The following is a 12,131-nucleotide window of genomic DNA, read 5'->3' as shown; positions in this document are numbered from 1 at the left end:
TCTTTCCTACAGTTGAAGGGGATATAAAATCTAGGTCAAAATGGGAACAGTTAATAGTAAAGCAAAACTTTCATAGATATCAAATAATTTGTATTTTGTTTTTTAGTTCTAAGTATGTTTTACTCTAGTTTGAGATTTATATACAAACTACTTAGAATTTCATATTTACATACCTTTTTTAAAATGAGAGAAAGCTATAATATATAATCCTCACTGATTTTCTTTTTTAAAAAAAATTTTAATGTTGATTTATTTTTGAGACAGAGAGACAGACAGCGAGTGGGGGAGGGACAGACAGAGAAGGAGATACAGAATCTGAAGCAGGCTCCAGGCTCTGAGTTGTCAGCACAGAGCCCAATGTGGGGCTCAAACTCGTGAATCGTGAGATCATGACCAGAGCCAAAGTTGGACGCTTAACCCACTGAGCCACCCAGGCTCCCCTCATCACTGATTTTCTACAAACTGAGAGTGCATTTCAGCATTCAGTTAGTTACCATATTTAGTATATCTCCGTACAGCACTATTACACTATACTCTTTGTGTGGTTGGGATGTAAGTTTTTCCTCTTTTTAGATATCTCCCATTGCACCTAGCAACTAGTGCTTTCACATATTTCATGAATTAAGTGGCCAATAAATGGTGAGGGCAATTCATGTGGGCCTGTAGTCCTCTTTTGTCACTGGGTGGCAGTATATATGCACTGTGGAGGTCTTCACTGATGGGAAATTGAAGTCTTAAAAGATGCATGGGAGTTGGCCCACACAGGTTTGGGGGGCTGATTGTGCACATCTCATCCCAACTCTGTATTCAAGGGCATCATGTTGGCAGCTTATGATTGGCCATAATGGAGGTATTTACACCACAGAAATGGGCAAATGCTACAAATCAGGGGTTTCTCTCTGGGAACTGGTTGTTAAATATTTACCAACACATAAGTGCTTGTAATAGATTTAAACGGTATCCATATATTGTGTTAATTCCTGTTTTAATACATTCAATGCAAAAATTAAGTAGCCATTTATGACCTAAGCTGTATTACAGCCTACAGAAGATTTACAATAAATATCGGGACATTAAATAAATCTGTGATAAGCCTGCTATTGCATAGACTTAACTCTTTCAGAGGCTGTGAAAAAATAAAAAGGTAGCTAGAAGTGTCCATGGAAAAGCAGCTTAAAGTTTTCATGTATTTTTTTTCATGTATTTATTCTGCTTATGATTATGGTTTAATGGAGAGCACAACACACATATCTAATTCTTCTAACGTCCGCATTCCTGTTCTCTCTTTATGACAGGAGAAATTATTATACCATAACACTCTAGAAATTAAAGTATGTCCCATTTTTATTGTATTTCTCAGTTGATTAATTATTTGTGTACCTGTTTTGTGTTTGGCCTTCCACTCCCTGTCCCTCCCCATTTTGATAATAAGGTTCATGAGGGCAGGAGTTATATCTCCATCTTCTTCATATCATATCCTCAGCACCTAGTTCAGTCTAGTACTGTCCTTGGTGCATAATAGATGCACAGTTTGCTAACAGTTGAGCCAAGGAACATCTGCAAACAAATGTCATGCCTCTCATTTCACACCAGTTAAGGGGGTAAGATCGAATGTTGTGTCTAAAGTCCCAGTAATATGAACGACATTCCAAAAATACAAATATATCTCAAATTGTGAAAGGTCAAGGGCAATGCCACATGCTGACTCTGCCTATCACCATGGGTTTGTTGGGTAATGTCAGTAGGTAGAATCATGATAACCTTGAAATGCTTCACTTACCTGAGGTTGAGAGGGGCTGGCAGTGAAGTGAAAGGCAACATTTGTCCTGAGAAATGTAAGTGGGAGAAAGAAAAGGGGGAAAAGTGAGAGAAAAGCTAAGTTAGCAAGCAAAAAATATTTATGTAAAAGAAAACCACCCTAAACTAGATGCAAGGAGAGAGAGCCTTACTCTTTGTGAAAGGAATTCTAGTCCTGTCAAACTGACCAAGTAAACAGCATGGGGACTTGGTTTCAACTCTCAAGAATGATCAAACTGGGGAGGGATCAATTTTATGTCTCTATATACCCATGATGTCATGCCTATGGAAATAATTACTTTGTTTGGCCTGAATTTTGGGGAACCTGAGCCTGAACTTCTTCTGGGGCCCTTCCCAGCTTCATCCCTCGGTGCTCTCTAACAAGTCTTTCTCCCCACTGCTAGTTTTCCTTTTCAAAAAGTAAAACAGTTTTAAAAACCTTATTAAAGATTCCTTTATAAAGGACATGTCAAGACATTTAACAAGAGGTTTATAATTGGAGGTGTTGTTTAGAAGTCATAAAACTTGAGCACTGTTTCTAAATTTAACGACCAACGATTTTAGGCTGTTGGCAGACTGGGCTCAGAATTTAACAATGGGTGCAATGTGTATGTATTTACTCTCAACAGATATTATCAGTGTCAAGGATTCATTCTGCTGAAGCACAGTGGAAAACTTGTGGCTCTAAGTCAGCTAACGAAGCCAAATCTAGTTGTGTGTTTGATCCTGAGATTCCACAACCAGAGTCAGGACCCTGGTGCCGTGCGTGGCTGGGTAGTGTTGTGTCATGTGCTATTACCAGGGCAACATGGGGCCTTCAATTCTGTTCGTTGCCAGGTCAGGGGAAGGAAAACGACACTGATTTTCTTGGCTAGCAACAGACAGCATGAGATTTCCAGATGCAACCAGTATTCTTTGGCCAGGAATTTCTTTTTTATACTCTGAAAGTATGGGCATCGATAGGATTTTTTCCCCTTGTCCTTTATGTTTTCTTTACCAGTATAATCACATACAAACTTCCAAAACATTGTTTTCTTTAAGACTATCACACTTAAGTCCTCTCTTTCTCATAGAGTCAACAGTGTGTGTAAAATAAACATCGCGTCTGTTGCAGATGAAACATTTTGCTTCCTTCCCCATGGGCCCTGTCAGAGGCTGGAGGAGGTTGAATTAACCAAGAGTCGTTAACCAACAGAACAAAGCTAACTGAGACTCTCATATACCTCTAGAGAAAGAGGTATAAACATTTCAACTTATTTGTTTAAAAAAATTCAACACAGGAAACAAAGGTTTATTTGATAAATAAAAACTAAAAGCCGACTTTGTTCCCCTGTTTTGGTTAGTTTAAGGGAGGGGGGAAGAGAAAGAGACCAGATGGTGTCAAGAGAGGTGGGTGTGCAAATAAGGGAGGCAGGAAAAGAAGAGGAAGAGAGAGGCCCATGGAGAAGGTAGAAGAGAGAGGAGAGATACATACAAGAGAAGAAGAAAAAAACAGAAGAAAAAAGAAAGGGGGTTTGGAAGAAAGGGTAGGTGGGAAGACAGGCAGGGACAAAAGCTAAGTAGTTTTTGAGGTGGGTACCAGAGAGGACTGTGAGATACACGACATCTTCTTCATCTTAGGATAGCCAGCCCCTGGCACAGAGCCCAGTGGGTGTGCAAAACCCCCACTTTGTTTGTTGAAGGAAATTATGCCCTATTATTCATTTGGACTATGGACTTCAGAATATCATTCCCTGTTATCTCCTTACTGCCATCTGTTATGAACTCCCTTCGCTCACCCCAACCCTTCCACCCACCTTCTGGTCATGTGTAACCCTCCACCTCATCGCTCTGGTCTAAGTAGAAGTACAAACTCTGCATGGATGTGCTATATCCTATCCTTTCTTCCCTCCTCTGGGACTCTGCTTCTACAAAATTCAACAGTCCTCTACATTTTATACACTCTTGGTTTATAAATATACTAAAATCTCAACCACTTTCAAAATAAATAGTAAACAAAAATGCCCCAACAAAATGCCTCCCTTTTTCCTATATTTTGCTCCTTTGATGTCATTTATATTCTCCCTCTCCTTCACAAACTAGCTTCTTAAAATGCTCTCATCCCTCATTTGTTTTTTCCTCTCCCCACTGCCATAAGGATTCTTTTCCCACCATCCCCCTGAAGTTGCCTTTGCTGAGGGTAAGTCGCCTCCTAATTGCTAAAGCCAGTGACTTCATCCTTAACTTTACCTCTCTGTGACATTTGACTCTGACGACCACTCCCTCTGCCTTGAAACTTTCCTCCCTTGGGCTATGTGACACCTGCTTTCCTTGGGTTTTCTCTCACACATTTGGCTATGCCTACTCAGCTTCTTGTGATAGTTCTGTTTCTCAGACGACCCCTTACATAAGTACGTTCCCCACAGTCCCATTCTTGACCTTCTCATTTTCCTTAGCCACGTACATTATATATCTATACAATATATAATGGCAATTAAATATTATATATTATATATTACATATTATATTTAATACTTTGTCATTAATATAATAGTAAACATTATATTTAATTACTATATATTAAATGTATATTCAATTGCCACAAAATCCATACAAATGTCAGTGAATCTCGGGTTTCCATGTCCAGCCCAGGGCTATCACGTGAACTCCAGTCATGGAGGAGTCATTATCTGCTGGGCTTCTGTATATGGCTATCCCTCAAACATTCAAACTGCACGTAATCAAAATGGAATGTGCTGTAATTTCCCTGTTCCTGAGCCACTAGGTCTCTTTGGTAGGAAACCTCACCAGACTTCTGACATCATTGCTGGAGTCATCTTGGACTCCCTTTTTATTGACTTCCACATTTGATTCATCACCAAGTCTTACTCTTAGTGTAAATGTAACCTGGATGCACCTGACCCACTTGAAGCACTATCTTTGCCCAATATAGCATTCACTAAGAAAACAATTGGAAAAGTAACGGAAATCATTACTGTGGTCTACCCTCAAATACTTAAGGGTGATTACCTAGTGTGACACATGACCAAATGGTCTAAAAGCCTCTTCACTTACCTATTTTCTCAAAAAAATCTACCAGTTTTCACAGCTTGGTAGCTGAACTATCTCACTCAAAACTCTCTCAACACAGACTCAAATCCTTGATTAGAAGACTGGAGGAGGGTCAAAGGCTGCAGGTACTCATATAGGACTATATATTTTTTATTCTGCCACATGTATTTTTTGAATTTGTGAATTATCCTTATGTATATTACTTAACCCCTTTTCTCCCTGACAACTTTATTGCTGCTATAACACATTCAGTCCCTAATCATTGTTTATTCTTCTCTACTCGAATAACTTTTCATTTGTCTATATGTCCCTGCCCTCTCCTCTCTCCAGTTCATCTTCCACATGACTACTAAATTCATCTCTAAAAGTCAAATTTGTTTATCTTATTCCATTGCTTGAAATCCTTTAGTGGCTCCTGTAACCTGAAAGGTGAAGTCCAAACTCCCTGGTTAAGCATAGAAGATCTCAAAATCAAGGATTGGGTACTGCTACCCGTGTCTCCACCCTGTCTCCTCTTATTCCACTTCAGGCACCGTGGGCCTGCCTCCTTGAAGCACTTCTACTCAGGCTGCTCTCTGTAAGCCAGACCTTACTTCTGAGCCTCATGCTGCTGTGTATCCAACACCCTGCCAAGCATCTGTACGTCACGTTCAACATGTCCCAGAGTGAACTTATCCTCTCTTCCTTCCTTCCTCAACATTCTCATTTTCCCTTAGTGACCTTTTATGGGGTGGCAGGCCACCCTTGACTCTCCCATTTCCCTTACTCCTCATACCCCATCAAGTTTTGTCAACGTCACCTCTAAATTCTTCCATTCATCTCATTATTATCTTGACTGCTGCATCCACCTTCAATTTTCTGCATCCAGTTTCGTCCCCTTCAAATCCTCCACGCAACCATTCCGACTTAGACAACCGCCAGAATTTCTTCACGGTCCTTCTGAGCTCCGCCCAGCCCATGATCAGGTGCCTGCCTGCTCCAACAGCCTCCTGCTCCTCCCTGTCTGCGACTTCACACTCCGCAACATGAGTGAGGGATGGTTGGATGGCAGGGAGTAAGGCTTTAAGACAGAATTTCATTTTTAAGACTCAATTGAAATAACTGCTTCATGGAATTGAGAAATATATTTAGGGCAACATAAACAGTGGGAGGACAGCCTTAAACACAAAGTAGAAATAGCGTATTATAGTGGCAATTGCTCAGAGCTGGGAGTCAGAAGTAGCATCTAGTCCTGATTTTATCCTTTCCTAGCTGTGTGTTTGGATTAGTCACTTAACCTCTCTGGGCACCAGTTTGCTCATCTGTAAAAATGAGGTGAGTGGATTCAATTTCAAAATTTCCTTTCATTGTTAAAATATATACTTCTAGAAAAAAGTCCTGAAACATGGTTCATATACCTTCTAGTGTGCCACTCAAAAACTTGCAACAGAAACTGCCATGTTGGGAATTTTTGAGTTGATTTTTCAGCATCTCTCCCAACACCTAGACTTCAGATCTCACCACAGTCCCCAGCTCCTGCTTGTTATCATCATCCTCTGGATTTCTGAGTCACCAGCAAAGTTGGTGTGGGACAAACCAGAGCCAAGGAGAAAGAGACATACATATTTCAGTAACCATCTCTTCTCAGACTTATCTTATTCTCATAAAAACCCTAGTAACCATACAGTTTGAAATGCTCTAAATGTCTGGTTGCTGAGGTCATCACATGATAAGAGGTGGAAGCAGAAAACAACACGAAGGAACAGATTTGCAGTTCCAGCAGCATGCATATCATTCATTAACACTTGCGCAGACCTGTGACCTTATGATTTCAGTTTCACAGAATTCAGGTCTCCAAAGGGTCTAATTAGCCTCACAGGAAAACCAGCCTTAGAATTCAAGTACAGTGCCACCAGATGACAGTCACAGGTCGAAGACACAGAACCAATCAGTAAATGCGATGCTTCTCTGAAGTTCAAACTGTACTCTGTTCAAGTAATGTGCGACAACCTCCTTCAAACATATCACCGTGAATTCCCACATTGTTTAATATCATAAATAGTTAAGTATTAAAATCATTAAATGTAAGCACCATATTTAGAAATTGCTTAGAGGTAGTGGTTCTTAACTCTGGCTACACATTAGAATCACCAGGGGAACTTTAAAATTATATATACTAATGCTCAAACCTCCCTCCTAGAAACTCTGACTTAGTTGATCGGGGTGGATTTGGTCTATCAGAGAAACTTTTTCTGTCTTTTTTGGGGGGAGGGTGGGAGTGAGAGTTTTTTGCTCTTGAAATTACCATGTCACTTTTTTCTACACCAAAATTAATGGAGGGACTTGGAAAAAATGCTGTGACTACTCCTCCATCCTTCTAACCATTCACTCCTCCATCTGTCCATCCATTGCCATGGGCACACATTGTCAAGAGCTGCACAGAAGACCAAGGTAAATATCCGATTCCTATTAGCAACTCTACTGGCTATCGACTTCTTTATAAACTGCCTTAGAAAAGTTAAGGTGAGATTTATAATAGAACAAAACATTCTGATTACAAAAATAAACTGCAGAAGTATTATATACTATTTGTAAATATTCTGACTTAAAAAATTAATCTTTTTATTGAAGCATAAAAAACATATGAAAAAAGCACAAGTCATAAATATGTATCTGAACGAATCCTCACCAGGTAAACAACCATATACTTCCTCTTTCCTCTTCAAAGTTACCACTATCCTGACTTCCAATATTACAGAATAGTTTTGCCTGTTTTTAAACTTCATATAAATGGAACGAAACAGTATGTATTCCCTTTGTCTGGTGTCTTTTGCTTAACATTGTGTTTGTGAGAGTTATCCATGTTGCTAGGTACAGCAATGGTTTGTTCATTTTTATTGTTGTAGAGTATTCCCTGGGATGAATAGGACAATTATATATTTAGGAGTTGGATTTATAATAAGTAGGTGTGAAATTGCATTGTCAGTCTTCGCAAATTATAGAAATTGGTACGTGTAGGGAAATCTCCTTATAGTTTTAATTTGGTAGCTGATAAGGTTGGGTTTTAGGACCATTTGGATACCTTCTTTGGTAAAGTGTTTGTTAAGCTCTCTTGCTTATTTTTTTTCCAATGGGCTTGCTTTATTATATTTTAAAAAACAGGTATAAAAACAATACTAGTCATTTCAAATAATTGACTTGTGATTTGGTTGGTTCTGTCCACTGTTGATTTGTTCTCTATTTCATTGTTTTATGCTCTTATTTTATTACTTTCTTTTACTTTCTTTGAGTTTTATTTTCTAACTTCTTGAAATGGACACTTACCACACTGATTTTCAGCCATTCTTCTTTCTTAACATATACATTTGAAGCTATACATTTGCCTCTAAGCAGTGCTTAGCTGCATCCCAGAAGTTTGGATATGTCATATTTTCATTATCATTTTTTTCTTTTTTTCTCTTTTTTTTTTCTTTTTTTTTTCAACGTTTTTATTCATTTTTGGGACAGAGAGAGACAGAGCATGAACGGGGGAGGGGCAGAGAGAGAGGGAGACACAGAATCGGAAGCAGGCTCCAGGCCCTGAGCCATCAGCCCAGAGCCCGACGCGGGGCTCGAACTCACGGACCGCGAGATCGTGGCCTGGCTGAAGTTGGACGCTTAACCGACTGCGCCACCCAGGCGCCCCTCATTTTTTTCAAAATATTTTCTAATTTTTATGGTAATTACTCTTTGACTCATAATTTATTTAGAAGTAAGCTACTTAATTTCCAAACATTTGGAGACTTTTATAGATATCATCTTGTAGGTGATTTCTACCTCAATTCCATATATAGGATTTCGGTTCTTTTAAATCTATCTATCAAGATATGCATTAGAGCTTGGCAACTGGTAAATGTTGCATGTGCACCTGAAAAGGTTAGGCTTTCTATCATTTTGAGATACAGTTTCCTAAATACATTAATTTGTTCAAGCTTGTTGTTCATATTCACTTGCTCTTCATATCTTAAAGGGCTAGATAGCAAATATATTAGGCTTCCAGGCCATAATGCCTCCAAACCAACTACTCACCTTTGTCATTGTAGTATGAAAGCAGCCAGAGACAATATGTAAATGAATGGGTGCAACTATGTTCCTGTACAACTCTAGTTACAAAACCCAGTGGCCAGTCTGTGGGCCATAGATTGCCAATGCCTGTTCTATCTAATTATGTTTTGGTCTATTTTTTCTATTATCTATAGAGAAATCTCTGCAATTGCAAATTAGTCCAATTGTTTTCATTCTGAAATTTTTGTTTGTATATTATGAAGTCATGTTAGCAGGTGCATATAAATTTAGAATTGATTCTTTTAGAAATATGAACTGTCCCCTCTATCTTCAGTAATGCTTCTTGCATTAAGGAATATCTTGTAAATATGATATACTACAAATATGATATATACAAATATGATAAATATGATATATACAAATTTATTTAACCAAACTTTCTCTTGGTTAGTATTAGTAGATTTCTTTTACTATCCTTTTATTTACGTTTATATATTCTTTTATTTAAGGTTGTACTCTTGTAAGCAACACATAGTTTCCTTTTTTTTTTTTCTAAATCTCATTGACATTCTTAGTCTTTTTCTTGGCATATTTGAGTCTGTTTATATTATATATATTTTTTTCATTGGGTAAATGTAAACATTGATTCAATTCCTGAGACTCTTCACTCTCTGTTTCAAAGTTCTAGCGAGAAGTCTAGGTCACAGGATTTTTTTTTTCCTCCAGTATAGTTTCTGCCCCTGAGATCTCCTCATTTTTTTCTCAGAAAACATATTGTTCCAGTGAAGCTGAGTCTGGCCCTATGGCCACACAGGCTTGCACACACCTGGGTGCCAGTCTCCATCTTCAGTGGTACCCAAACTCATCAGTTTCAAGATTCTTCCCTGTAAGAAGCCAGAACCACAGAAGGGTGGGTGATAATGGGGGGAGCAGGCAAGAGCTTGCCTGTTTTTTCTTATTGATTTGTAGAAGTTCTTTATATATCCTGCTATGAACGCTTTACAGTTATGTGTCTTTTCGTCTATGGTTTATCTTTTTGTTCTCTTAGTGAAACATTTTGAAGAGTAAAATTCTAATTTTAATATAATAAATTTAACAATATTTTCTCTTAAAATTTATTTAAAACAGAGAAGAGGAAGTGGTCTGAACCCTTGAGAAGCCTTAGTCTTAGAAGAGAATGAGGCAGAAAATCCCTGAACTTTCTGGCCTTATTAAGGAACGACCTTAGTCTTTCTGTTTAAGTATTCACACAGACTTATGCAATATTTTACAAAAGCTACCTTTGGAAGAGAACAGATCCCTTGGAGATAATTCCCCCAATTGACTTTATTATATGTATGTCTAAGATGAGCAGTTTGAGATGGTGAATCCCAACTGATTTTGGTTTCAAAGGATGGTAGTGCAAGGAGAAGGAGGAAATTACCATGAGTTTTTGCACAAAGGACAAAGCCACATAACATTATTTTCTACCTGTACACATCCCTACCAGTAAGGACAAGAAAAATAGGTTAAGGTATTCCTTAGAATAAAATCCTTCAGGAGAGTGGAACTGATGCATAATGCAAAAGTACCTGGTCACCAGGGCCTCTTTCTTGGACTACAGACAGACGGGGTCCTCACAGACCCCTGAGAACAGATACACCTATGATGTCAAACACTGTTCCCCTCTGCACCAATCCCTACTGCTTCCCTGTTGCACAGATTATGGCCCTGCTGCCCAGCTGTGAGTAGGTGAGTTCAGAAGGTTCTCAGACAAGACGCCAAGTGAATAGTTTCCTTCTTGAGTGCTGACTTGGAAAGTGGATTGAGCATGCCCAAGCACAGCAGCAGCAGACAAATGAATAGAGAAAGGCCACAATAAGTCCTGCTTACTGTAGCTGGAAGTGCTGGATCTTGGTAACCAGAAGTTTGTACTGGGCCCCCAGGGGTGCCATGGAGGCTACATCTACAAATATCAGTTGCTCCAGAGGTCCTGTTTCATTGGTTGCTTTGGAGGGACATAAGGTGCGGCTCACTTCCTGGTAGCTGTAACTCCTCTGGTATCTGTAGCAGCCAATGGAAGGAAAAACCAGCAAAAACAAGAGAAAGAGACTCAGTGAACATGCAGGGAAAAAAGCCGATCTTATTTCATTTCTCTCCAAATTTGTTTTTGAGTCCTTATGTTTTGAATTTGAGACTGGACCTATTGATAGTGATTTAGAACTAGTGTCTTTGGCATAAGCTTGTGTGATGTGATAACAGGGATTTGAGTACTTCTCAGTGCTGGCCAGTTCAATTCAGTCATTATACTCAATGATCTTCCTAATTCAAGGAGGAAAATATACCACATTTTGAAGGGGAAACTGTCCTGGTAAAACAACCAGTTGATTTCATATTTCTACTCAAGCTTTCACTGAATGGAACATAAAAAAAAAAGCGCCCCAGAGCCCAAGTCAAGGCTGTGAGAGTGACTATTTTGATTCTCAAATCACTCAGCCACTAAAAATGATTTAACACCATACCATGTACATATGTCTGAATGTCTTCTGGTTTTTTTCTTAGTAGTGCTATATAGTACCTTACATAGTTTCTCTGCAAAAATATAAACTTCCTGAAGGCAGGGATTTTCTTTTTCTTCCCTCCACCTCCCACTGCTGTATTCTTAGCTCTAGAACTTAGTAGTGCTTAATAAATACTATGGAATGAAGAATGCATACTCTGTGGGCATTCTGAAGAATGGAGGAGGTGTTACTCATTTATGTTGACTGATGAGCCTAACCCTATCCTTCGTGGATAATCCACTGACCCAGAGCTATAGAATATTCTGGATATAATCAAAATGCTAAAAGTTCTTCCAGGTGCTACATATCTAGGCAGAGTGTTTATCTGAATTCTAAGAGGATGGAAGTTGAACATGCTCGAAACAGTCAGGCTATGTGCATGATCATTATTTGCCCTTAGCATACAATGTCAGCATTCCAAAAGCCTGATATGTCTTTACTAGGGAAAATACCAATTAAGGTCTAAATCACTGAAAGAAACCAAATGTGAAATTGTCCAGGAGAAGATCCACTTACAGTCCTTGGAAGAGCAGAGGAACCTGCCAGGACAGAACCGCTTTTTGCTGGCGAACCACAACGAGGACTGGGTAGTCGAGGTTCTCGGAGGAACTGTTCACATATACCCGCACAGCATTCACCTGGGAGCCAGGGCAGAGAGGGGGATAAAGTAAATCACACACACACACACACACACACACACACACACACACACACACACAC

General features: G+C 39.1%; 1 protein-coding gene across 4 annotated transcripts in view; it reads right to left on the bottom strand.

The window, feature by feature from the left end:
• SIDT1 (SID1 transmembrane family member 1) overlaps positions 1-12,131 on the bottom strand; it is a 111,891-nt gene that overhangs the window by 57,297 nt on the left and 42,463 nt on the right. For all 4 annotated transcript variants that reach the window (XM_040484530.1, XM_040484531.1, XM_040484532.1 and 1 more), the window contains exons 2-4: positions 11,928-12,049; positions 10,744-10,914; positions 1,781-1,826 (exon numbers count right to left, since the gene is read on the bottom strand). In XM_040484530.1, the coding sequence (XP_040340464.1) occupies positions 1,781-1,826; positions 10,744-10,914; positions 11,928-12,049 (339 nt within the window). The remainder of the gene's footprint in view (positions 1-1,780; positions 1,827-10,743; positions 10,915-11,927; positions 12,050-12,131) is intronic.

Source organism: Herpailurus yagouaroundi, unplaced genomic scaffold (assembly GCF_014898765.1).
Source record: "Herpailurus yagouaroundi ecotype Mexico unplaced genomic scaffold, PumYag 162, whole genome shotgun sequence".
In the NCBI taxonomy this organism is placed as follows: Eukaryota; Metazoa; Chordata; class Mammalia; order Carnivora; family Felidae; genus Herpailurus; species Herpailurus yagouaroundi.
This window is presented reverse-complemented; position numbering and strand designations above follow the sequence as displayed.